Below are 26,903 nucleotides of genomic sequence, written 5' to 3'. Positions count from 1 at the left end.
GCCACTTCTCTGTCATAAAAGACTTGGAAAAATAACCAGAAACAAAAAAGGCAGCTTTTTGAATTGCTCTTTCATGACTTACAATAACACTTCAGTACATATGGAAAACTTTTAATATGAAAGCACAAACCATTTCATAAATGTGGGAATAATATTATTACATCTATTTTTATCTGGGAAACTGAAAATATATAGGGTGTGTGCACGTGCTTGTCACACTGCTCTCCTGCTCAGGGACATCTGAGTCAGCCCATCGCTAATTAGTTTTGTGACTGGAAACAGTCTAGTCAGGCTGATGTGATGCTTTGGGAAGGTGAAGACATCCTGCTGCTTGTCAGTCTCCTTGCTGCGCTTTACCCTGCCATGCGAACAAATCCTCAGAGGCTAATGCCCTGTATTTACAGAGACGCTGAGCATCCCAAAGTCCCTCTGAAAGCAATCCCTGCAGCTACTCAGCAGCCTGAGCTGAGCCTCACCCTCCAGTCCCACATTTAAAATTCTCTGCACCTTCTCTTTTGGCTGACTGTCATGTTGAGTGATGAGATACACAAGCAGGAAGTTCAGGCTGCCTTGGTCTGGTCATGGGCTTCTTCAAGTAAATTCCATCATTTAGAGAAAAGTGATCATACAAAAAAAAATAAATCTGATCTCCCGAACAAGCTAGCACCCAAGTGTTTTAAGGTCAGATTTATTCTTAGTAGCAGCTCTTTGAAGATGCAACAGTGCCAGACTTGTGTTGTGCAGGGACTCAGATTTCATTATCATAATGGTCCCTTCTGGCACCAAAATCTGTGAATCTCTTGGTTTTATTAACCTCAGCTGATTTTGCAGTCTGGAAATGGCTGCAAAGATGAAAAGAGAGGGTCCACAAATCTGATAACAAGCTATGAGTTTTTAAAGGATACAAATATTGATTATTGTTTGCCCAGTCATTTTCCAAATTAATTTCCAATGAAATTAATTAGAAAACTCTATTTCAAATGGAAAGCAATGCCAGTTCCCATGGAGAGGACAGGCAAACACAGAACAAGCAGCAGCATGAAATCAAGAAGACGACTGATTTATACAAAAAAATCATATTCATTAAAATATCAGAATTGCAGCTAGTCTTCAGGGAGGGGGGAAAGATCACAGCTACATGAACGAGCTGAAACCTAAACCCTTGTTGCTGGGATTTTGAGGGGAACAAACCTGTAGTGTGAGGAGTCTCACTGGATGCAGTGCTGAAGGTTCGTTCTCTTCAAAATCCCAGGCACAAAGCACCCAAGAGCATGCAAAAACTGCAAACAAAACACTGAGGAACATTTGGCAACTTGAAAACAAATGAAACATTTAATTTGAGATTTTCTTGGTTTTGTGGTTCAGGGAAAATTTGAGAAAGGAAGGAAAAAGAGCGTATAGTTTATTAACATTAAAATCCGTCCTGGACAACGTGCAGACCTTCAGGAGCCAAGGACAACTTCAAAATCAATTAAAAATATCCTAAGTGAAATGCCATTCTCAGTTTTCCTAATGTGTTAATTTAGTTAAATATGTTAATAGTTAACATGAAAGAATGTTCACATACATATATTCATAGGTATTTTGCATTTCAGCCTATGTGGTGCAACATTTACTGTGGCAGCTTCTGACAGTAAACTTTTCAATGAAATTCCAGTGTGTGTGTGCATATTTACTCCTATGAGTATAATGTAACCTGTTTACACAGGTAATTTGAAAAGTATTTAATGTCACTTTTTCCCTTTTTTATAAGTAAATAGAATTCCCCTATTGGGTTTATATAGTTTATAGTAATAAGACTGACCAACCATGTCGCTTTATGTTTTACTATTTCAAGCTAAAATCCCATACAGAGCCACAGAGAAGCAATTTAACATCAAAACCAGAACAGATCAATGCCTGTCACTTACATTGCAATTGTTATGGACTTTATTCACAGCTAATCAAAAATTTATATACTACGATGGGAAAATATAATTCAGCGTCTTTTTTTACTTTAACTCAGCACTATAGGATTTAGAGGAAATGGAAGAATTTAGTAAAAAAAAAAAAAAAAGAAATGAAGTCCAAGATAATTTTTTATTTATATGTTAAGATACATACCATATTTTTTTAAATTTTCCTCCCTAGGGAAATAACTCAAAGCTTGGTCAAAGCGATTTTTTTGCATGATTTCCAAACAGAAGAATATTTAGTGTAATTATCAGTAACATCTCCACTGTTCACAGAACTATGTTAGGACAGCAATGATAGGTCAGCAATGCCTCCAACAGGCACCAAAACAGTTTTTTGTACTTCTGTGCCTAAACTTTGTGACACACATTCAGCCAAGACTGGTCAAAGAGTTGGACAAAATTTAGATCTCTTAAGGAAGAACTTGAACTGAGGTCCATTTCCTTTTGCATTCATTAAACTGTGAATCCCCATAGAAACTGTATGAAAACAAGCAGTTTTGAGTAAGTTCCATTTGGGTTTTTAAAACTAGAAACTCTGTGTGAACATCAGGGTGAACTGAAATGTAGCCAACAATATTCTTGTTACTTCTGAATATCTTTAAAATGAGACAGAGATATTTCTGTATTTGGAATTAAATTGCCACACTTTTGTTTCTAATTCAGTGTAGATTTTCACATTTTATAATGCTATATAACTGTGCTGCTAAAAAGTTTCAGTAAATGTACTTTGCTGGAAATCCCAAAAAAATCTTCAAACATCTGGCTTGTTGTGTTCTTCTTAAACTAATCACATTCTATGGAAAAAAATGTGTCAAAGATAATCTTTTACTTCTGATTTCAAATATACTACTCAGGCTGGTAACTTCCAATATCTGCACTGAAGTACTATTGTTACAAATTTCAGCTATCAGATCTTTTCTGTTTTCTAAGTAACTGTATTTTTGTTACGTATAGTCTACTACGTTAAAAACAGAGAGCTGGGTTGGGCACTAGAGAATAACAGATTACATTGAAATACTTTCTTCTTTAGCTTCTTATCTCAAGAGGGACTACTTTGTATAATTAAATGCAGTGAGTCACCTCCTGAGATTGTATAAGCAATGTCTCTCCACAGAATTTAGCAGATGATGAAATTCTGACCCCCAGGATTTTTTGAAACACCACTAACAAAATTCAAAATAATTATGCCTATCTATGTACACACAGTTTTATATCAGCATAGCATCATAACTGTCCCATGAAACAATTTCTCAAGGTGTTTTGTTGTTGTTGGTTGTTTTTTTGTTTATATTTGTATGTGTGTGTGTTTGGTTGTTCGTTAGTTTTTGTTTGTTTGTTTTTATTTAAGAATATGCAGCACTTAAAAAACAAAGTCCATCAAACTTTTTGGACAGCTCTACCATAATAGCAAAATTCCAGACGTTCACTTCTTAGAGTTTTTTTTTCATTTTTCTTGCTTGCATGTCAGCATGCATGAGAAAGTGCATATGTGCTTTTAATATGTATTTTGCAATCATTTCTAAAGCCTTAGGAGTACAAATTGAGAAATTTCTCTATGGAGTTTTCCTGGCAGTGCATTTGAGCTCAGTAAGCACATGTAATGTGGCAGAAGATAATGAAGCCTCTATCCCCGGTACAAACTCCCAAAGTTTGCTAGCAGAGAACTCCATCATTTTGGTTCAGGCCATTTATACAAAGTTAGAGGGAAAAAAAAAAAGTTATTTGATAGACATGCTAGATCAGCAAAAACTATTCTTACTGTTTATGCATCAACATGATAAATTAGTTTTGTTCTTGAATTTCTTGTTAAGGGACCAGCCTGTCTTCTATAACATTCATATGTACGTCCATTCCTTTGTGTTAGACTTCTGTGGGACCTGAGCTTGCATGGGCATGCTGGGGTCAGTAAATGAGAACTGAGTGCTGGAACAGCATCCTGGGAAGGGAAAAACTTCCACCAGTTTCAGTGCCTTGCTTGAGTTTCAGGTACTCAGTTCTTCAACGCAGTTTTTCTTTTGAATTAAAAAAAATTACAGGAGTCTGCTTGGACACATTATACTTTTTTTAGTTGCTCACAGTGACTAGAGATACATGCTCATTTTGTACTACAAGTTTACCGTGGCAGGATTTAAGAGAAAGAGATTATTTAAATATTTAAAATCAGATTTTTAATGGTACATGGTCAGAACCCTCGGTGTCAATCCCGCAAACACATATGTATGTTAATTTAATGCAACCTCTTGTGTACAGATAGTATAGTATTTAAATCCTCTCAGGATTAGGGATCTAATTTTGTTTCAAGAAGCAAAAAAAAGCATCTTCTTTGAACAAGTAATATTTTTTCTTCTCTCTGCTCCTTACTAAATACCTATGAAATTTCTTTTCAAGTTTCATTAATGTATTGTTTGACAAAATTAGATGAAAATCAGTTGTGTATGCAAGTAATTTTTGTAATTAAATAGGCTATTGGAATTTCTGATACATTAATGCTCTACATCTAACCTTCATCCTTGTTGCCAAGAGTTCAATTTATTGCGAAAAAAAACAGAGGGCAAATCAGACATTTCTATTCAGAAAATATACCTCCTCCAACATATAATCAGAAACCTGCCAATAAAATTGAGCTATTTGACTTGCAATTCAAAAGCATTGCTGTATTTCTAATATCATGACTATGGTTTACCACTTCTTACTGGGAGAGATAAGGAAAAGATTCAAACCCCCCACCGCAAACACTGGCTTCAGGTGTTCTGACTGGCACCCTCCAAAGCATTCATGTTTCTTTATGACCTACGAGGGAGCTCACATTCCCATATCACACCAGGCACTGCATCCAAGAAAGATGCTGAAAGTACCTAAAGCAGGAATTAAATACCTCTGGCTAGGTGCACAGAATCACAGAATGTCAGGGATTGGAAGGGACCTTGAAAGATCATCTAGTCCAGTCCTCCTGCGGGAGCAGGAACACCTAGATGGGGTTACACAGGAAGGCGTCCAGGTGGGTTTTGAATGTCTCCAGAGAAAGAGACTCCACAACCTCCCTGGGCAGCCTGTTCCAGTGCTCCGTCACCCTCACTGTGAAGAAGTTTCTTCTCATATTTAAGTGCAACCTCCTGTGTTACAGTTTGTATTTGTGCCCCTTGTCCTACCATTGGTTGTCACCAAGAAGAGCGTGGCTCCATCCTCGTGACACTCACCCTTCATATATTTATAAACATTAATGAGGTCACCCCTCAGTCTTCTCCAAGCTGAAGAGCCCCAGCTCCCTCAGCCCTTCCTCATAGGGGAGATGCTCCACTCCCTTCATCATCTTTGTTGCCCTGCGCTGGACTCTCTCCAGCAGTTCCCTGTCCTTCTTGAATTGAGGGGCCCAGAACTGGAAACAGCACATCTTTTCCTTCCTTTTTACTCCTCCAAAAAGCATTCATACTCCTGGCCTTGCAAGGCTCTGACATTCACACAGAAGAGTTTCCTGGGGTCTCAAGAGCCCATTGCAAAGACACTGTTTAACTTCTCTGAGCTTCAAGTCAAAGCACTGAGACCTTTCTTGGGACAGAAATCCTGTAACAGGAAATTGTAACCCTGTATCACAGCACTTCAGATCTGGACTGCACTTCCATCATTAAATTCAACTTATGCATAAGAAATCAAATAATCTTGTCAATTAGATTTCTGGTGCAAGTGTCTTTCGGTCAGCAAGCCTAGAAATTGTGAATGAAATAGATAATGATATTACTGAAAAAATAACTATTACAGCTACTGTATAAGTAACTATTTCTGCATTATTTAATGCCTGTCAGTCATGTAATATGTCAGCCTAGTAAACACAGAGCACTAAGACATGAAATAAGGAGATAGCAAACAAATAAACAAATAGAAGAATCATTCATAATTCACAGTTTCATCTCTATGCTTAATTTTTTCACTTCAAAAGTATCTCCTTTCACCAAAATATTTTTGTTACATTGTAAAGCAGCTTTCTGTAGATTTGTAACAGTACATACTACTGTAAGAGCTGGATCCGTTGATGGCTGATATGTTTAGGCCCATCCTCAGCAAAGACAGGTTACAGATCTCTATCAACCAGACACTGTGCAGCCACATATACCTGTCTATTATTTAAAAGAAACCCACACCCTTGACAGTGACTTTTCAGGCAATTATTACATGCCTGCGCTAATCCACTATCAGGCAGTGCCAAGAAATTATCAGAACAGCAGATAGCTTCAGATAATATGGTGCTCTGTCATGCTGGATGGAGATCTGGCTGCTTTGACAGGCAGTATCCTGCTGGCATTTGAGGGAAATAAGATTTGCTGACTGACACTGTCACTTCTGTTCGCTGCCTCTGATGTCTCTGATCAGGAGGCACAGCTCACTAGCAGTGAATTCTGCACAGCTTAAAAAGGGCTGTCCCTTGGCGGGCATTTCTTGAGAAAGGTCCAGAGAATCAGCAGGCACTTACTCTTCTTACGTGCTGGTTATTTCATCTCATCCTCATTTTTGTTTCTGGCTTACTGAGAATCAAAAGCCTAGCAGGAAAACACTAACTACAATACCATCTGTGGGCTGATGCCACTCAGATTCACCTGAATTAGAATGTGTTGTCTAGTGCTTTACCTAGTGCTTAAACCATAATAAAGGGAGCTTATTGAGCTGAAGTGCAGCCTGTTTGGCAAAAAGTGCCTGCAGCTCCAGGAAACAGCATGAAAATAAGGGTGAGATGTTATACCTGCTGTTGTTTGAACTGAAGGCACACCCATTTGTCTACCTGAACGCACAATCCTGTGCTACTCTTTTAGTCTGATTGCAAGTGGATGAAGCAGATATCAAAGTTTTCTTTTCATCTCTACGAGATTCAGTGCATAACTTCTCATATTATCCTATCGCCCAGCTTCATCTTCTTCAACAGGGTTGCTGGCAGAAGTGAAAAGGCCTGAGGAGATCTGGTGCTGCAGTTAGCAAAAACCCCTGGATGAAAGACGCAGCACAGAACTTTTCTGAAGGCAGCTTCATGCCCACACACCTTGCTGAGGAGAGCAGGGGTCAGTGTGGAACCTGGTGTTGAGGAATCTTGTTCTGGTTCCCTCGGGTCTTACAGCCAGGCAGTCAGTGCAAGCACTCCAGACCAAGAGACAGAACTGGTTAGGATAATCTGCTCTTAACTAAGGTATGAGAACACCCTGTGTATGTCATGAAGATACACCCTCTTTATCTGAAGATAAGAAAGGACTTTATTCTTTTACAAATATTTCTGAAAAGTAAGCACTATAAAGCTATAGTCATATACAAATGCAAACTTTTTCCGAGAAGTACTGATGTTCCTCAGAAATTAGTTTTCATAACTATAACACTAAACGCACAACTATGACTTTTATCAACTAAAACCACAAAGACAAGAAAATAAAAACTTGTTATCTGGTCTCTACTTTCTCTGAGTACTGTTTGCTAACATAAATACTCTAAGGCTTTTGGTTCAGAATTGTATCTCTTTTTAAATCGTGATATATACTAACTTAATGCTTTGTGGCTCAGTGTTCTCATCTGTAAAACTGCACACACTTTGGTCATATTCTTGATAAAGGAGAGTGTGTAAATTCTGAATCTACTGTTTATAATGTCTGTACTGTCTGGCACCGATCAGGAAGACTAAAACACCAGAAAACTATATGATATACAGACACGCAACAAAACATAATGTTTCCAGCTTAAGAATACAAACACCCAGGATATTGGAAAAGACCACAGAATCACAGAATGTTAGGGACTGGAAGAGGCCTCAAAAGATCACCTAGTTCAATCCCCCTGTCGGAGCAGGAACACCTAGATGAGGCTACAGGATCATAGAAACACAGAATCGACTGGGTTGGCAAAGACCTCAGAGATCATCAAGTCCAACCCTTGGTCCAACTCCAGTCCATTTACTAAGTGCCATGTCCAATCTCAGTTTAAAAACCTCCAGGGACGGTGAGTCCACCACCTCCCCGGGCAGCCATTCCAATGCCTGACCACTCTCTCTGTAAAGAATTTCTTTCTAATATCCAGCCTAAATTTCCCCTGGCAGAGCTTAAGCCCATGTCCCCTTGTCCTATTGCTAACTGCCTGGGAGAAGAGACCATGATGTCAAACAAAGGCAAGGAAAGCAAAGATGGCTAGTTTGGTTGCTTTCCCTTCTATATTTGTAATGCGAATAACACTACGGTAAATTCAACTGGCTTACTGATCAGTGGACCATATACTGAAAAATTATTCACTTTGTTGATCAAGGAAGCCATGGGTTTGTCTTTCAATTATTTATTTTGAACAGCTCTATTGAGGTGAGTCATTTTATGGATGTCTGCAGATCCTACTATAAAGTATTCAGCTCAATGCCAGTTACACCCTGTTATTTTGATGGCCATCATTTCTTTCCTCTCTAAGATAAATCAGGGTAGGATTTTTAAGAGTAAACACCCTTGGAGGTCTCAGGTATGCAGACTCCATTTTTGAAAATGCAGACCTTAACTTTTATTGCACAGAATAGCACCTCTTTATTAGAAAATGGTTATAGACATACTTTATCAACAGGCTAAATGGAAAGGCGTGATCGCACTGGTATCAAAGGCAAGGACTGCACTTCTTTTAAAGAGGTAAATACCAAAGTGTACTTTGACTCCTCTACCATCTGCGCTGGAATACGTGCAGTACTTCTCTGGGAAAATAATACAGTGAATTGTCCTGAAATAATTACAAGTGAGGTAGATACTTGTACTCAGATCTGACATATGAGGAAACTTAATACACATAACTCGGTGGCATTCAATCCCGCTCCTTCCAAACAGGAGATTGGGAAATTCTGAACTGGCAGCTCTCCTTGGATTTTTGTGCTTTTTGTTTTGCTCCGTGTTAACAGTTCTCCACTTTCCATGTAGTTTCTATCATACTGTTTTACACAAATACTGCTGCAGTATTGCAAGTGTCTGTGTACCAAGCTATGCTCCTTTAAAATTCTCTCATGTATAGTAAAATATTTTAGTTTCCAAATTCTGATACATGACAAACAAATTTAAAGTTTAAGATCACCCAAAATGTGTCCCCCACCCCCAGAGCATCACTGGCTATGTTGGAAAGCTACTAGAGATCAAAAGCTATGCTAAAACTGCAAGAGATCAAAAACGGCCTATGGCAATATGAATATGAGGTGATTAAGCCTGTAGTTCTTCAGGCAAGATTGTTCCTTGGCTGAAAAAAATAATAGGAAAACTCAGATCTCCTGAGGATAGGAATTCAGAGGAACGAAAATAGTACTCCAACATTATCAGGTTTTGTTTTTGACAAGCAAGTAAAGGAGAGGGATGAAACCCAAGTACACTGTACTGGGCACTGAAAGAAGCATTCTGCTGGGGCAAAATTATTTTAAACCAATGAGTTTGTATTTGTAGCATATTTTTGCCTACAGTCACCTCAGCACATTGTAGTACAAAGTTATTTTGGAATATGATAAAGAATATTTTAATCTACTAAATGTGCAAAAAGTGTAATTGACTTTTTAACAGCACTTTTGTTTTAACTGACAAAGACTTATGTCAATGAGAGAAAAGGTTTTAATGAAAAATATTGCTACAAAGCATACGTGTATGCATACTTCTTATATACATGTGAATGAGACAGACATTAATAAACACATACCGCTTCCTGCAAGATCTGGCCTTTCATTTTCCATATTATGGTTTTAAATCTATCATGGATGTGTGATATTTTGATAGCACATCAGCACAGTTGTGATATTAAAATAGCAATATCTATAAATTAGGTAATTCTATCTTTTAATATAAAATATGAGTACTGATGACCTCTAAATAGTCTTGTAAACCTTTGACCTGATGGAAACCTGTGAGTAAAAATCCTGCATAACTGATTAAAAATTACTTCATCAGATTCCCACTCCCCAGGTTCACCCTACCTTGCTTTTCAGTTTTAGGTCCTTCCCACCCAACAGGGAAGGCTATCAGGAAAAATTGTTGGTATTCTGTGTAGAGCAACTATGTACAAGAAATGTATTTCACACAAACAAGTCCCAGGCATTCCAGATTATAGAAGTGCTTGCAGACATGTCCCATGGCTGGCCGCCCTCTGTCTGCATTATGACTGCTCTGCTGTGACTGTGCTGCGACTGCCCTTACGGGATGGCAGAGGGAGCAGGGGACAGGCAAGTGAAATAATGTAAGGACTCTAAAGGCAAATCTGAGCATATAAAATACTTGAAATTATTATGCTTTGTGAGCACACAACAACAAATTGATACCGAGTCACACAATAATAGCATCAAGAACAAGACACATGTCCTGTTCTAATGCATGGCATGTGCCCTGTGATTAGAAAAGCTGGGATGTGACCTCACTGTCTGTAATAAATCTATCAAAAGCTAAAAGTCACGTTTCACCTGGAAACTCCATGCATGACTGCCATGCTGGTTTTCAACCATCAGGAAGTCATTTCACAGATAGTGGCTAGAAGTGAATGGTAAATGCACCCTTCAGCACAGCAGCTGAACCAAAAAGCACCTGCTGAAATACTGGCGAGGTAGAATTTTTTGGCAGGAAAATGTTGCCTATACATCTTCAGCTGAGAACTGAGTTTTTCTATGTGTTACACTCAGGTTAAAATATATCCATTGTTTATCAGACACTCTACAGACCATATACAAAACTTTTAAGTGGGATCACTATTGCATTTATCTATTCCCTTTCCCTGAATTAAGCAGATTGCTGTAGCTTTTATGAACAAAAAAAAATGCAGCCCCTCTCCCTCATCTGCTTGGACTGCTGCAATTAATGAGCTCAGATAAGCATTGCCAAAAACATGATACATTATTGTTATTCCAGTCTGTGTTCAAATTATATTTAAAATAGTTGGTTGAGAGTATTGTTGAGAGAGTGAAAAAAGATTGCTCAACACACCCATATTCTACAAATTTCTTTCTATATAGAAACATCACTCTTCATACAGGCATGCAGAGAATTTGATTTTCTTTCACACTAGACTGCAGCCAGAACTAGATCATTATTACTGCATTATACACATGACAAAATGAGATCACTAGTGAATAATCATTTTTTCTGTAATAAACAACCTTTCGTTCTCTCCTGAAACAAAACAAAAAGGAAAAAAAAAAAACTCACCCAAACTAGAAGAAAATATTTTCCTTTTTATACTATTGTAAAATGAGTCAATTGGTTTTGTTTATTTGCCTAGGTCCACTGCTTTAGAAGATAACACAAGCATCAGATTTTGTGCATAATTTATCTCTCACAAGAATTCAGTCCTTTTTGACTTACTAAGGGTCTACCTACAGTGGGGTCAGCAAGACCTAAAAATAAATTACACTTGTTTACAGTGTAACTTAATTCTTTCACAAGGATCCAAGTTTTGCAATAATTTCTCACATTAAAAAGCGCAATCATGAGTAATTCTGCAAAAACAACTGCCTTTTTTGAGTTTCCAAAATGATAACAAGCTAACCCTCTAAAGTTTTGATTACAAATAAGATTTTTAAAAGTCTCACAACTATCACTGATTTTATGAAGCCAAGTTTAAGACTGCTAATCTATTTGAATAAAACAAAATCAGTTAAAAGTATTGCATGTTTGTCGAATAGCATGTAACTTCTTACATTCCATCAGAAATTCCCTAAACTATGTCAGGGAAGTCTTTCAGTATTTCCTGGCTTGTGCTGCAAACCAGTAATCCTTGGGTTGTCTAAACAATGCGGTTCTTTAAAAAACATGTTTGAATTCTCTCCAGGAAGAGCTGGTCCTTATGTGGATATCAATCCGAAAGACTCAGAGCTTTGCATTCTCTTTAAAACTATGTAGGAATGTCTCGGTGGTGGAGAAAGGAATCCAGTTAATGAAGTAAGAGAAAAACACACTGCCAGAAGGACCCTTTGGTGCTCTGTCCTGCCCCTTCCCTGTTGCCTCACCCTGTCAATCACGCCTGAGAAGACAGCACGAGCTGTTTCTTGTACACATTTACAGGCTTCATAACTGACAGTTTTGAGGCAACTCTTATGAAAAGTCACAGAGGGAAAGGATATTTAATTATCAAAGTCTGTGTGCTACTTGATATAATAGTAAGAAATGGAAGTTTCACATTAACCTGATGCAGATGAGTAATCTTCTTGATACTATTTCCCAGATGAATAACCTTCTCAGAAAAAACTGCTAAACATTATCAGTTGTGGTTCAGACAGCCAAGCGGGATGAGTCAGGCTGTAGGAGCACCTCAAGCTTCAGAGAAGCCGGAAACCTGCCAGTGATTAAAGGTAGAAGCCTCCAAAACACACAAGAAATAAGGCTACTGGCTTGTTTGCAAAAGTCCGTCCATCATTAAGGTCAGACAGACCTTGCAGTGCTTTTTCCCTGCATGGTTATATCAACATCTGAAAAAGACTCATGTCTCCCCAGTTGACACAGTCACGCCAAACAACCTCCTTGTATGAACACAGGTTATGTTGACAGAAGAGCGTGGCTGGCAACCGTATCATTTGGAGATGAGGTTTAGTTATACCAACAGTAAACCCATTTTGTTGACATGTTAGGTTTGACCTAAGGCACTCTGCTAACATCACACCTATCCCACAGGAGTGCTCTAGTGTAGACGAATGTAATGCCATCTTATTTATGATACAGTTCTTCTACTCTAATATAAGAAACATATATCACAAGAATGGATTCATGTCCTTAAAATGGTTAAAATCTAGGATTTAATATTATTGATCTTCTTCTGTAAGAAAAACTCTATTGTTACATCTACTGTACTTACCATGAAGGTGACATATAATTTTTATTAATATTATGCATTTACACAAGATTTTCTTACGACACTTTTTCATAGTCACTGTTTTTAGTCTAGTGTAGCTAAGCCTTAAAAAGTATTTTCCTCTTTCATCAGGAAAAATCACTGTCAGCAAGCAAGTTGCTTAATGTTGTTTACAACACGTATTCTTAAGGTCAAAATTAACATATGTAATAGTCATTTTGACAACTGACACTGTGATGCATCAAGCATGAAAGAGGTCAAGAGTAAGTCTACTAATGTCATCTTAACCTTATGTATCTCCAAATATTCAAAAGAAGCTAGGTTTCAATTGGCTCAGTCTCCTTCATGAATATTTGGGCTAGTATACACACATAAATACAAATCGAATGGGTTCCTTTATGTGATGAATCAGTGCAGAAAAATTCTCTGCTTGCCCTTGTAGAAGCTGGTTTCCTACTGCACTGAGTGTTCGGGTAGCACAGGGAAATCAGTGCCTGAACTCAGGCACTCATGTTTAGTGTTTTAAGTTTGGTGGTATGAATATGCTCACCTCCGACTGTCTCTTTGTTTTCCCACAGAAGTTTGCTGAAATTCCCATAGATTTTGCTTAGAGCTGTATTGGTTTAATGTGATTTGCTGAAGAACTTGTTTATTCTTTACAGGTTTCTGTTTTTCATGTGTAACCTTTTCCTATTTCCTTTGAATATTCTCATAAGACTACACATCTCGACTACTACATAACAAAGAACCTTGTTTAGTATAACTACATTTTTATATGTGGCTTAGGAGAAGTAGGTTAGCCTGTTTACAATGTGTTTGCCTGCTGTAAGCATGTTTTAAATACCTTGATTTACCTTACTTAGAAATCCTTTAAACTTTTCTATACATCTGTAGACAGAAGAGGCTGAACAACACTATGTCTTTTAGATTTAATTGCTGCTTCCTGAAGCAACCAAACCATATCACTGTATCAAAAGTGTTATGGTTGTTGCTGTTGAGGTTGTTCTGATCAACTAAACAAACCTTTCATCTGTGAGATTTGACAGTGACACATACATAACATCCTCTTTATAGGAGCACCACAAGCACATTAGAGAGCCAAAACACTATGCACTCAACCCTTTTTCCAAAGAGGAGAAAGAATCACACCTAATTTTTCTCCATAGCTGCATTCAGAGGAGGGATACTCCTTAAAATAGCATTTCACAAGGCAGCACCACCAGCTAAGAGAGCTGTCGGAAAGGGACTGGGCTGCATGCAGCCAGCCAGCTAGGCATAAAAAGCGTGGGAACTGACTGGAAACAGCCTTTCTTCATGGCATTTCAAGACCTTGCAGCAAAACTGAACTAGTCTTGGCAATAGAGTTAACTGTGGTTTTGTGTTTTCCCTTAGAGTAGATACATTGGTAGCTCAGGAGCTGAAGTTGTAAAAGATCACGGAGCATCTTGGGCATGTCACAGTCAAGTCTTTCTACATACAAAAGCAGAAAACACCATATCTACCTCTGAAAGGGACAAAGAGGGAGAGAAGTAGTTCATTCTCCTCTTCCTTGAGTGTACAATCATTCTAGACTGTAAACTGCAGGATAAAAGGCCTAGTGATAACTCTGTTATGGCAACAAATCATATGCTTTATCTAAATATAGGAGAGACATTGTAAAAGAGACGTTGTCCTCCCCTTCCCTGCCCCTTTCAGTTCATTTCTATTGCACACATTTACATGTATGTTTCAGCCACTGAAGTGTTTATGGATGCACTGGAGCTAGAGCCTGTCCTACTGATTACAAACCTGGAGGGTCACACAGAACCCAATTTATTTCACGGGGAAGGAAGGGGTGGATGATGTACTTGCCAGAAATACTTCTGAAACCTGATCACATCTGTTTAAAAAGGTAACATGGCCCAGGGTCAAGCAGATCTGCAAGCTTGGTGTTTCTTTAAAATCTACACTGGCAAGCAAAAGGTGGTTTGTGCATACAGCACCCTGCCGCTGAGGTGGAAGCCAGGTGTGCCTTAGGAAACTCAATATGTAAGTGCCCCTAAGTGAAGACAAGTACATTTGGAGAAGCGTCCACATTTCTTATGAATTAGTCATTAGTCAGAAATGAAGGTAAGGTACCCAACTAAGACCTATTTCCTTGTTGCCTAAACATTTTGTTTTCTTCTGAGCTCTCTTTAATACTTTCTGACTATTTTCTGCAAGGACAGTTGGCATGGAAAATCACAAAACCTGGGACTCTCAAGGTACACGAGTCAGATGTACACCAAGGTGTTATTTTCTTATAACAACTGGCTACCATATCAAACTGATGCATGTTCCCACTGACGGACATGAGAAACCTTATGATACATCCTGAAGTTATATAGAATTGTATCACTTGAGGTATATTCAGCTGAGGTCAAAGAAAAGGTGCACTGATTATCTACAAATTTCTCGTGAACTGGCCAGCATTACAGTAAAAGAGTAATTATGCTTCATTAATCCCTTCAATTAATCCCTGATCCCTTGTAAATAAGGTTAATAGTATTGGTGCATGTGCTACTAAGGAACCGACCTCAGTCTGGGAAAACCTTTCCATTTTAATTGTTAGCAGCCAGACTGTTTTCATCCTGACAGAAAAAAAAATGCCTCTAATAAAACACCAACTACATTATTATTGCCATTTTTTTCCCCTTAATATTATTTTTCATGTTTACCTTTCTTGCATCTCGTATCAGCTTCCGAATAGTTTCCTTTATGGTGTAAGGCTGTGCGCGTGGAGGATGAAAAAGCAGATCAATATTCGTGCCACCAGAAATTCCAGGCATCAGGTAGGGCCAGCCTAAGTCAAGGTTTGGAGCTTCCACATCTGATTCAATGGGCCAGTAGGTTCCCGAGGAAGAGGTGTCATCAATGGCATGGTTAGAGGAATAAACTGTGTTTTGGGGAAGTTTGTGAACATTGTTCAAAATATAATCAATTTCCTCATCCGCTAGGAACTCTGAACATCTCTCCTTGGAAAGAAATTCTTTGTAGGCTTCTAAACCTCCTTCAATTAGAGCATCAATAGCTACTCGGTACCATTCTTTGTAGTGAGGTTCAATATAGTTGTCTGATCTACATTCATCATGTAAAGATGATAGCAAAGATGAAGTTTCCATTTTCACATATATTTTGCATAAAGTCTCTTAAACTTCCATTTGTGAGCTGACGAAATGTATCTGTAATGAGAGAAAATTGGGAAAAAAAAAAAGCAAACACCAACAATTAGAATATTTCTAGAGATCTATGACATATACACACATACTATTCAAAATAATTTTCTGTTAATGCTGCTTTAAGTTTTTCTAGCACCTTCCAAGAATTCAAAAATATTTTTAAAAGGCTCGGGGACTAATATTGCCAAATGAATGTTAAAGAGCTAGACAAAGAGCTTCTTCTACATAAGGCAAAACTAAACATAATTAAATGATTTGATGAAGTTCTTACATTAAAAGCTACAGCAGAGCTCATAATACACAGAAGATCTCTAGCAGTAACACCAATACATACCCAACACGTGTTCCAATATGCTACCATAGATTGTTTCAAAACTCTTTACAACTGACAGGGTTCAGAGAAACACTTCAGAAAGCAATTATATTTCCTACTTTTTGATGCATTAATCTTTCTCTTCAACTCATTCCTTTTCTCCGGCTTCTTTGAAGCCACAGTCATTCAGGTCCTTCTCCTTATCTCTCTGTTCTCCCATGTTGATCTAATCCATCTGTTGCTCCCAAGCAGAACCAGCCTACCTCATTTCAGTGAGTTATGAGGAACTCCAGAAAGATTTCTCCTCCCACATCTGGGATCAAACTCTGAATCAGCAATCTGATGTCTAGTTTCCACCCTTTTCATTCCTCCTGCCAAAAGGAGCGGCTGCTTTAATCTTACCTTTTTATTTTTTTTTCCAAAACATTAATAATAAGTTGTTTACTGCTGATGATTTATAAATTCATTCTTACCATCTTCTTATTTCATTTAGCAAAAGCTGAGCGTGTTGGTTCCTGCTGCAACAACTTGGGATTTAAAGTAGAGAGAGGACAAATGGCCAACGTTTCTTCCTTCACATCTGTGCAACCCTACAGGACTCCAGCAACTCCACCACTAACCTAAAACCTAAACTGCAATGAACTTCTGCAGTGGGCAGGTAAGCCACGAAAAATAACAAAAAGGGTGGTGGGGGATGGATTTTCATGAGAGTGTTGGTGTAAAATAGAAAGACGATACATAGTAGCAGTGTTGAATCTGTCAGGTCTACTGCATGAAGCTTAAGACAGCAGAAGTAGGACGGACATCCAAGGAAGGCAGAATAGTTACAAAATGCATACACAAAGTATATCTTGAAAGTTTCCTTACAAGCCAAATTAATAGCATGGCAGTGTAATAGCAAGGAATAGTGCTACGGGGTTCTCATTTCACTTACTAGCCTACAAACCTCACACAATTCTCTCTTCACATTTCAGATATTTTTGCAAACTGCATTTGATTCCCACTGTCTGCTGGGAACAGTTTCAATCTTGAAAGGAAACATAAATTAGCTACATTAACTTAAAGGGATGAAAATCAAAATCTCCATACACTACTGATACTCCAAAGTCCAATTAAATGTTCAATTAAACCAAGATTTCTGAGGAACTTGGGAAGTCTGAGGTTAAAAAAAGACCAAGAAAGAAAAATCCAGATCTGAGGCTGGCATCAGCATGTCATATGAAATAATTCCATTTGAATCCTGTCTCTCAGCCAAGTAGCATGGCAGATCTTCCCAGATAGGATTGCTTTCGAGCCTGGGGGAAAGGAGTGTTTCTGGCTGCTTCCAAAGTAGCTTGGTGGTGAACTGGAAAGCAGTAAGTAAAAAGGATCTGACTGCTCTCCCCCAACAGAGAATTACATCTATTCCTGTGACAGATACCCAGGGCTTCACTCTACACTGCTCTCACAGGTAGAAATAAAATATTACAAAACAGGAGTGATGCCATTTCACTTTGCACAGAGGCAGATACAGCCTGTGGTGTGAGGTGACGCAGAACCCAGCACGCGGTGCAGACAAGACAGACCAATTTGAGGTCAAACTCACAACAGTGTAGAATTAACACTTTCACATCAGTGTCCCATGGAAGCCAATCACCTAGGACAGGTTTTGAAGACATTTTAGATAAAGCATTTTAGAATGAAAAACCACTGAGAGAACAAAATGCAGAGTTACTCAGCTGAGCTGTTCTGAAGAGTGTGAACACTAATACAGGTGACTTTACTGAGAATCCAATCAAAACCCCTTGTAGGGCCTCCAGGACAAGTAACTCTCTAAATGGTATAGTAAAACAGTCTTCTTATGACATTCAAGACTAGATCAGATTTTACAAAGGCAAATGAAATACATTACTAAAATTCTTACAACTTTGGAAGGGATACACTTCTAAAATAGGAATTTTTCCATCAATTTCTTATATACAGTTGAGAAAGACCTAAGTGTTTATTTCAAAAGCTTGTCTAAATTCCTTTTTTCTTCTTCTCACTCTTTCCTTTGAAAGTAATATAAGAGAACAGGACTATACTTAATATGTAAAGTTGTGCAATATAAAATATTGAATATCATGAACAAGTAAAAGGCAAAAAAAGATTGCATGTGTGTGCTGGCTCATATGCTTTTTTCCTTTTCTTTTGTTATTTTGATTTTTTTTTTATAGTATAGTATCTTGTTTGACTTTGCATTGAAATCAATGAATGAATGAATTGTGGCATAAGACAAATGCAGTAACTTGTGCTCAGACTTATGCTGAAAGCAGGGTATAAATATAGCATAATCTTGGAAAGGTGTGACTTCTAATGTAGTGTCTTCCAAACAACAATAGTTATTTTACAATGAACATCTTTGATGTTGATCTTTGATTTACAAGTGCTGTTTATAAAAGAAGCTTAAAGCAGTGCACATTTATTTAAGCAAGTAAATGTAGAATCTGCCAGCATGGAAATAAATCACAGAACAGATGAGACAAATGAAAAAATTTTAATTTTGGTTTTTGGAATTAAGGACATCAGCATGTGATTCATTCATGAGAACAAAAGCAAACTCCTGAATTAAAATGATGGCTTCAGGTATATTTGACAAAAGCTCTAAATGTCTTGACACAGGTATTTTTGTCCTTAGAAGCTAAGAGCTATTTTATAGGAAATGAAAATAGTATCATTTTGGATAGAGGCAGAGGTTTAGACAAAAGTCTAAAATAAATTTCTTGGTGTCTTCTTCAACTGTGTATAATGATTTCTGCATAATCAACTTGATTCTTCAAAGAATCCTCCTCAGGTCAACAATTCTATTAGCAAGGTTGTGCAGAATGAGGCCCATCTCTGGAGGCTTCCAGAGCTTGATCAGACTCCATGTACATGACTACAAATTTTACCAGCACCAGGAAAGCTACTTTTCATCCTCTATGAAATAACCTTGGCTGTTAATCCCAGCCAAGTGTATGAACCACCTTCTGTGCTTGGAAACAGGGATCAAGTACTTAAAACTTTTTTATGAAGTACCATTAAGGGGCTTAGATTGAATTTAAACTCCAATGCAGCTGCTAAAACTGGATCTTTTGCTGAAGAACACAAGTTCTGAATCCTGCACTGATGTGATCTTGTCCTTCTGTTAACATGCTTGGACCTTTCCAGTGCCATTATCAGGAACCCAGCAAGAAGAGAGCTTTTTCTTTGAAAGAAGAGTAAATGTGCCTTTTTGCAGAAAGATACAGAGGGTATCCCAGCTTACACAGAAGCAGCAGATGACAAATGACCACTGAAGAAAATGATGCAGCATTCTGTGGTGCTTCCAGGAGCACAGTCCTCCAGGCTAGAGGTAGAGACAAGCAGCTTCCCTGCCTTACTAATATTCTCCCTATTCAGCAACTTTGGGGAGCAGCTCTAATCTCAGGCTTGTACAGCCAGTCCTTGGCCAGGCCCTGGTGGTCTCCTCAGGACGTCCTTATCTCTTTTCCAAAGAAAAAATGATTGCTTTGACAGTTTCTGCATAAAGTTTCAACCTCAGTTAAGGGAAATTTAAGCCACAGGAACATCTTGTCACAGGTCTCTCTCTCAGGTATGTTTTTTGGGGTATCCACCTGAGCACCTCCAACCCACGGCTGTGCTGAGGAGCCTCCCCACTGCTTAATGGCCTGGTGTGACCAGCCTTTAACAGAATAAACAGGCGTTTTATGACAGCTGCCTCCCACCAACCTTCGTACTGAAAAGTTCTATCAGGAACAAATAAGAATTACCTACATTAAGGCAATTATTTAATTATTAATGACATTACAGGATTTTCTGTGGATGCAAAGGGCAGCAAATTCAAGCCAAAAAAACCAACACTGCAAGCGTTCCTGCTTCTTTTTTTCTTTGTTGTTGTTGTTGTTGTTGTTGTTATTGTTGTTGTTTTGTTTTATTGTTATACCAGAAAGTTAACTTTTCAGGCAAAACGACAACAACCAGCTGGCACCGCCACGTGCTCGGGCACGCCTCAGCCTTGAGGACACCGCATGTGTGTCACCCCCGGCCACGGTCGGGCCGTAACGCCCCGCCGGACCCCGGCCCCGAAGGGAGCGCGGCAGGGGAGCCCGTCCCCAAGAGCCACAGACCCCACCCGGCCCTTCTACCGCCGGCGCTCTCCGCCGATTAGCGCCGGCTCCCGTCGGATGCCCGCGGCAGCGGCCCCGCCGCCTCCGTTCCGCGATCCCCGCGCCCCCGTTTCAAACGCCCCGCGGCGCCGAGCGGCCGCTGGCGGGGCGGGGGGCGGCCGCCCCACCCGCCCGTCCGCAGCGCGGGGGCGGCAGGGGCAGAGCATGCGCCTGCCCCTGCCCCTGGCCCGGCCCGGGGGAGGCAGAAAGGAGACCCACTTACTTGGCCGGTGCCCCGCGGTGGGGTCTCACCTCTGGAGCGGCTCGACCCGGCTGCTGTGATCGCGGCGGCGGCGAGTCAAGGCGGCGCAGGGTTGATCGCAGGTACTTCCCGTCGCTCTCAGGCGCGGTGGGTGTGGAAACCAGTTACAACATGTCAGGACGGTGTCGCACCAAACCCGCCGCCGCCGCGGGAGCGGGGCAAGGGCTTGTCTGAACTGGGGAAGCCCGGCCCTCGCGCGGAGCAAAGGGCAGCGCCTTCCCAGGGGCGCGGCGGGGTCCTCCGCCCCGGCCCGGCCCGCCCTGCCCGCCGGGCCGCCCGGCAGCCGCGGGGGGCAGCGGTCCCGCGGGGCGGGGGCTGGCCCCGGCCGCTCACATCGGCAGCCCCGCGGCGGGCCCCTGGAATCGGGGTGTGCGTGGGAGATGAAGCTCAATGCAGGCGTTAGCTTGGAGAAAAAATAAAGCCGTCAGCCTCGAGTCACGGTTTCCAGGTTAACTCCAGGGGAGCAAGTCATGGCAGGGGAGCGATTCCCTTTTGAGGTCTCTAAATTAGGTTCTGCCGATGAGCCCTCTTCCATTGCTCAGTTTCTTTAAAACGCTCTTTTGCTCTTAATGTCTCCGGTTAGAGAAAGGGAACGGAAGGTAGAGCCTTCCTGCTGGCTCCAGTGCTGGATGGGCCTTCCTGCAGCCAGCATTATCCTCCTCACCAGCCTGCAGGCTGAGCACCCCAACCTGGCAGTCTCACCTTTGGAAACGTTTGAGAGCCCTCTCTGAAAGGCTCTTCCAAAACACAGTCATCTTTTCAGTAGGATTGTGCAACTGCCAACAGATCAGCTCATCACATATGTGCATGACTTAAGTGCAATGAGGCTTAACCTAATGAGGTTTTCTTTGTCGTTTTAAATTAATGGCAATAGATGGAAAACTTTTTGTAGGCTTTGTCCATATCATACCCTGTGGTGCATAACTGCAGGCAGCTACTTCATGATCCATTTAAAACAATACAGTCTAACCCTGATAATTATGCTTTATCAGCAATAATTCATCCAGTCTTGCTTAAAGCACAAACTTTTTTTCCTGCTCAATATAAGTGCAGGGTATGTCCTATTCCTGAAGGTAAGCATGGTTCTACTGTGACTTGTTGATGACAGTTCTCTGACAGGTAAAAAAAAAAAAAAGTAAAAATATGCAATATCTGTACAATGATATACGTATATGTCTGGTGGCCACCGGGCAGTGGCTTTTTCTGTACGTTTAATTTAGGTAATGGAATGCATGAGAGGAAATAGTTGGTGTGAATATTCTCATGAACTACGCTTTACGGACATAGGATCACCTGGGTTAAATGATTAGATTCTTCTCACACCCAAAAAAAAGAATTTCTCTGGTTTTGATGAAAAATAAAGGGGGATAACTGCCGTAAAAGCAAACAAATTTTAAAAATGTGCTTAGTATCTTATAGCTAGTTACTACACAGCACTTCTTATCTCATGAAAATTGGTGGTACGGAAGAAAAAACATCTTTCTGTGGAAACTTGTACATAAAGTGGTGGGGCCATGTAAATTTTTTAAAGAGCAGATCTATTTTCTAAAATTGTTTTTGAAAGGGTAGGAAGGTAGACAGATGATCACAAAAGCACTTTTGACCTTGACTGAATTAGTTGGACTTTTATTACATAGAATTTACAAGTATTACTGGGTCTTTCTTTTAGAGAATTCAGTGGTTGAGTACTAGCTTGCATAAACAAAAAGCTGTAATGAGCCCAGTAATAGCTTTTTAAATAAGAAAATCTGCATGAAAAAAGGACCTAGGGTTTTTTTTGCTACATTACTATCTGTACAATAAAAGGGTTTTTTTTCTGTGCCTTTACAGTGCCAAGCTCAGTGGGAAACTGATCTAATACCGAGATCTTAAGCAATACAGACAAACAGATGCAATACAAATGAACCATACAGTATAAAACAACAATAAGGTACCAGTAATATTAAGGCATTATTATTGCTGTTGTTACTAAAGAGAATGATGCACTCTCTAAATAGTCAGTACATTGTGCCAATTTTAAAATTAATGGGTAAGCAGGGTGATGAGAGGAGATTAAGAAAACTTAAAATCAGTTCTTTTTAAATACCAAGAAAGCCTTTGCATAGAAGATAGAAAAAGGGGTAGTAAGTGCCGTTGGAAATTCTTCCATCCAGTTGGGCGCTGCCTTAGTTTAACAACTGAAGCCCTCCAGTAGCTACCCCAGACCAGACATTTCATAAAACCTAGCCTGGATAATGTGTTCTGGAAACTCGCTGTTCACAGTCAACAGTCACACTAAACACTTTTACTGTGCAGGTTGTGAACTGGGACTTGCAGCCACAGGAGGCAGTGGATGGTATGAGCAAGCTCAATAAGCAGTAAGACAAATTCTTAAACAATAGGTATAAAACTGGATTCTAGAAGGCGGAGGCAGGGACATGCCGTTCAACATCATTATTCCTGGAGTTATGGAGCTGCAGCAATTTGAGGGGAATGGACTGAAGAAATTGGCTGAGCTTTCATTTGCCTGAACAGCTTTCCCTTTTGCCATTGGAAACAGAACACTGGGCAAGAGCAGTTGAGGCATCCTATTGATTGGAATCATTTTACTGGAATCCCACTAACTCATGAAGCCTCAAAACTACAAAAACATTCTTACTGTAGGCATAGCTCATTAATGGGAAAAGTAATCAACTCCATATGTTTGATACCACCATCTTGAGAATGTGATCAGAAAGAACACTGATTGTCTCAAATGACCTGAGTGCTCACAGGATGGTGCTGATGGGTGTTCATCTCTGTGACTTTCATCAGTTTCCTGTTGTCAGTTCTGAGACTTTTTTTGTATTGACAGATCAGCTTACCATCTATGGGTCTCGCTGAATGCAAGCAGAATATTAGACTGTTGCCATATATAGTATGACTGTTACCAGTATATAGGTTTATTATATGAATAATTATTAAGGATAAATATTTATATGAATGATACTTACATTCCTACTGTATGCATACTAAGATTTAACTTAGGTTTACTTAAAGGGATGTTGATCTGGAAGGGGTGGATATTTGTACAATTTGTGACATCTATGAGTTAAGCTTTATTAGATTTTAAACAGATGAAGAAAGAATACGTTCTTGAAGATTCATACTATTTATGAATCAAAGGCCATCTCATCTAAAGCATAAGCACAGTGACTTCTCACACTGATCCTAAAATTAGAGGAAATATGCTATTTCAAATATGGGTGTAAAGAGAGCTGCACTGTATTTATACAAAGCTTGATGAGTACTGACATGAAAGCCTCACCTTTCATAAAGCAGCAGAGAGAAATTGACAAAAAACCCACAAATTAATGTGGAAAAGCATGTGTGCACATTTTCAGATTAAATAAACATAACCTACTGTATTTGGTATTGTGTTATTAAATCAGGGATACATTAATTTGGTCATAGTGACACAGTGGAAATACTTGACAATGTCCAAACACCAGTTAATTTATCAGTTACCCCCCTAGCTTCTATCAAGAAATGGCCAGGAGTTGAAATACAAATAACTAAAGTCAAGATCTTCTACTGAGAGAGACTTCCTAACCCATGTATAGTGGCCTGGGTATATATGTTATATACTATTACGGCAGGTCCAGCCTTGTGCAAACCTACTAAAATGACTTCAGGAAGTTCAATCGTGAAGAGGATCTGAGTGTTTCCTTTAAGAAACTTATGGTAGAGATGAATAAAATTGCACAAAACATCTTATTTTTGAGACAAAAATAAATAAAAATCCACCAGTTTTTATTTTCTGTCCCCAATATATACAGCTGAGAGGTAGGGTAAAAGAGCAGGGTGAAAGGGATGATCTAAGGTGAAAAGCAGCTGCCTTTTGAGAAAGAACCGTGCAGACTGGAACTCTTCAGGTTGGGAATGGAGCTGGTGACCTGATGTGGTTTGTCATACAACATATAGCTCCACTGTAACACAGGGTTGAATACAGAGACGTAAACTCCTCTGAGGTCTGCTCTAGTATGAAGACAATACCTCTGGCTCAGGAGGCTCTGAGACAAGAAGTTCCAAGCTAATGGAGGATGACGAAGTATTCTCCATCTCTGTGCTTCATTCCTCTCCTTTTCCCCTTTGATAGATGTCTACATGCACTGCTGGTCATTGAATAGCAGCTACAGGGCTACATAGACTTTTACTCTGACTTCATACAGCTGTTCTTGTATTCCTTAGAGCATGCTAAGGCCAATGTGTAAAAAAGGGGGAAGAGTACAGTTCCCTTACTTTGGATAATCTTCCTTCTGTATGGATCAGAGAGGTAGCTCCCCTTGACCTTCTTACAGTCTCCTAGGCATGTGTCCTTGAACCTGGTTCCACCACTGTCCCTGAGGTGCACAGCTGGCAGCAGGGAGCCCAGTTTCTCTGTTTTTTTCATGGCTTGTCAAGTTTTGTAGTTACACAGTTAGGTATCTTCTTCAAGCTTACCTAAACTTTCATATTTTCTGAGGTCTTCTGAGATTTTGTGTGTCCTTCTGATTAAGACTCAGTCTTAGAAATCTTTTTGCCCAGGTAGTATCCATGTGGTTGTCATAGCTTCCAAAATACATATCTCAGGCTGACTCTTGTAATTATTTTTTCCTTTCTCACTTGCCTTTTAACATTCATCTTTGCCTTACTTTGGAAATAGTACTCATTGTACTATTACTACTACAAGCAGGCAGTAATACAAAATTGACGAGAAAATAAAGCAAAAAAATAAATACATCTGTTTTCCAGTTGGTTGGAAACCTCTCTTATGTCTTGATCTCCACCTTCTCAAATTACCAGGAAACAAAACTTTCTGAAGTATTTTCCTTACTGGGCTTAACTTGTTCTTCTGATCACATCTTCCTGATGGCTGGTGCACTGCTGGATTTTGAATGACAAAATCTTAACCATGTATTTTTTGATCCAGACTCGGCTTAAGGGATGAATGTGCTTGTCTCTTGGGGCAATGCAGAGATCAATACTGAAAATTGTATATTAAAGTAGTAAAAGGTAAACTTGCAGAGGATTTTGTCTAATCAACATTTTTAGTATTATAGATACTATTATAAACAACTTTGCATTGTGTATAAGTAAAAATCACATTTGTAAAAGCTAGCTTTAGACCCAGGATACACCAGTTTGACCAAGATTTTGAGTACCTCCAAGTCTAATTTACTGCTGATAAGTTAGTAATGGAAAATATCTCTTCCTGTTTAAGCTATGTCTCCTCAGTGTAGATTCCATGAGGCTTCAGTTTCCCATAGGAAGGAAGAACAATTCCCTTATGGAATGACAAGCATGTCTGCCATTGTTTGTTTGTTTGTTTATTTGTTTGTTTTAATATGAACTGCAGACCCAAGTCCTGCATTAGGCCATGGCCAGAGACCTAAAACAAGTACGCTGGGTTTATATAGATGCTTGCTACATAGACATAAAGATCTGGTAGTCAAAAGGAGAATTCACAGCTCCTAGGTTGCTTCTGACTGAGAAGAAGGATGAGCCCTGTAAATAAATGCATAGAAAGAAAAAAGTGAAATAGGGCTAGAGGGAACAAATTATTGCTCGATTTGCACCTGGTTTCTTTTCAAAGCTAAAACCACTTTGACAGACCCATGTTGGCACTTAACAAGGACCTGCTGTTGGCCTAGTATTCCCCTCTCTGCTTAGAGGTGAGATTGGCAAATGGATGAAAGCTCTTTGTCTTCTTCTAATCTCAGAAGTGCCTGAAGCTAGTTTTCCTCCCATTGGTAGTTATGGTGGATGCTTGGAGCCTTCAGTGTTACCATAGTGTTTACTTGGGTGCTTGTGGTCCCAATGAGCTTTTGTAAACCCAAGCTCATCTTTCTTTTTCTATTGCTAAAATTTGGGAAGCATTAAAGGTTCCACAATTCCTTTGGGAGGTCTCTAGCCATTGATAGTAATATTGGCAGAAGTAGAATGGAAGAAGAAGCCAGTGAATAGAGCAACCAAATCAAATAACAAAATCATGTAAAAGTCTCAGCAGCATAGAAAGTTATGTTAATGTTCCAAAGTATCAACAACATTATAAGAAATAGCAAAGAAATTATTTTCTGGGTAGATACATGAACTGTCAATGTAGTTATAACCAAGGAATTCTAAGCTGTAAATAAGTTCCAAAAAAATCCCATCCTCAAAGACAAGGTTTTCTTAACTGTCCATATACCTGTCCAGAAAACACAAATGGTG

The 26,903-nt window shown here is 39.4% G+C and overlaps 1 protein-coding gene across 4 annotated transcripts in view; it reads right to left on the bottom strand.

Annotated features, from left to right (window-relative positions):
* The window catches only part of FAM83B (family with sequence similarity 83 member B), a 55,284-nt gene extending 34,389 nt beyond the window's left edge, over positions 1 to 20,895 (bottom strand). Inside the window, exons 1-2 of one of the 4 annotated variants that reach the window (XM_065056113.1) lie at positions 20,655 to 20,895; positions 15,452 to 15,955 (exon numbers count right to left, since the gene is read on the bottom strand). In XM_065056113.1, coding sequence (XP_064912185.1) covers positions 15,452 to 15,895 — 444 coding nt within the window. In that variant the 5' untranslated portion in view covers positions 15,896 to 15,955; positions 20,655 to 20,895. Of the gene's footprint in view, positions 1 to 15,451; positions 15,956 to 16,286; positions 16,621 to 20,654 lie in introns of those variants that run through there. The other 3 variants (XM_065056116.1, XM_065056114.1, XM_065056115.1) reach the window with 3 other exon arrangements.
* Between the last annotated feature and the right edge of the window lie 6,008 nt (positions 20,896 to 26,903).

This window comes from Columba livia, chromosome 3, assembly GCF_036013475.1.
Source record: "Columba livia isolate bColLiv1 breed racing homer chromosome 3, bColLiv1.pat.W.v2, whole genome shotgun sequence".
Classification (NCBI taxonomy): domain Eukaryota; kingdom Metazoa; phylum Chordata; class Aves; order Columbiformes; family Columbidae; genus Columba; species Columba livia.
This window is presented reverse-complemented; position numbering and strand designations above follow the sequence as displayed.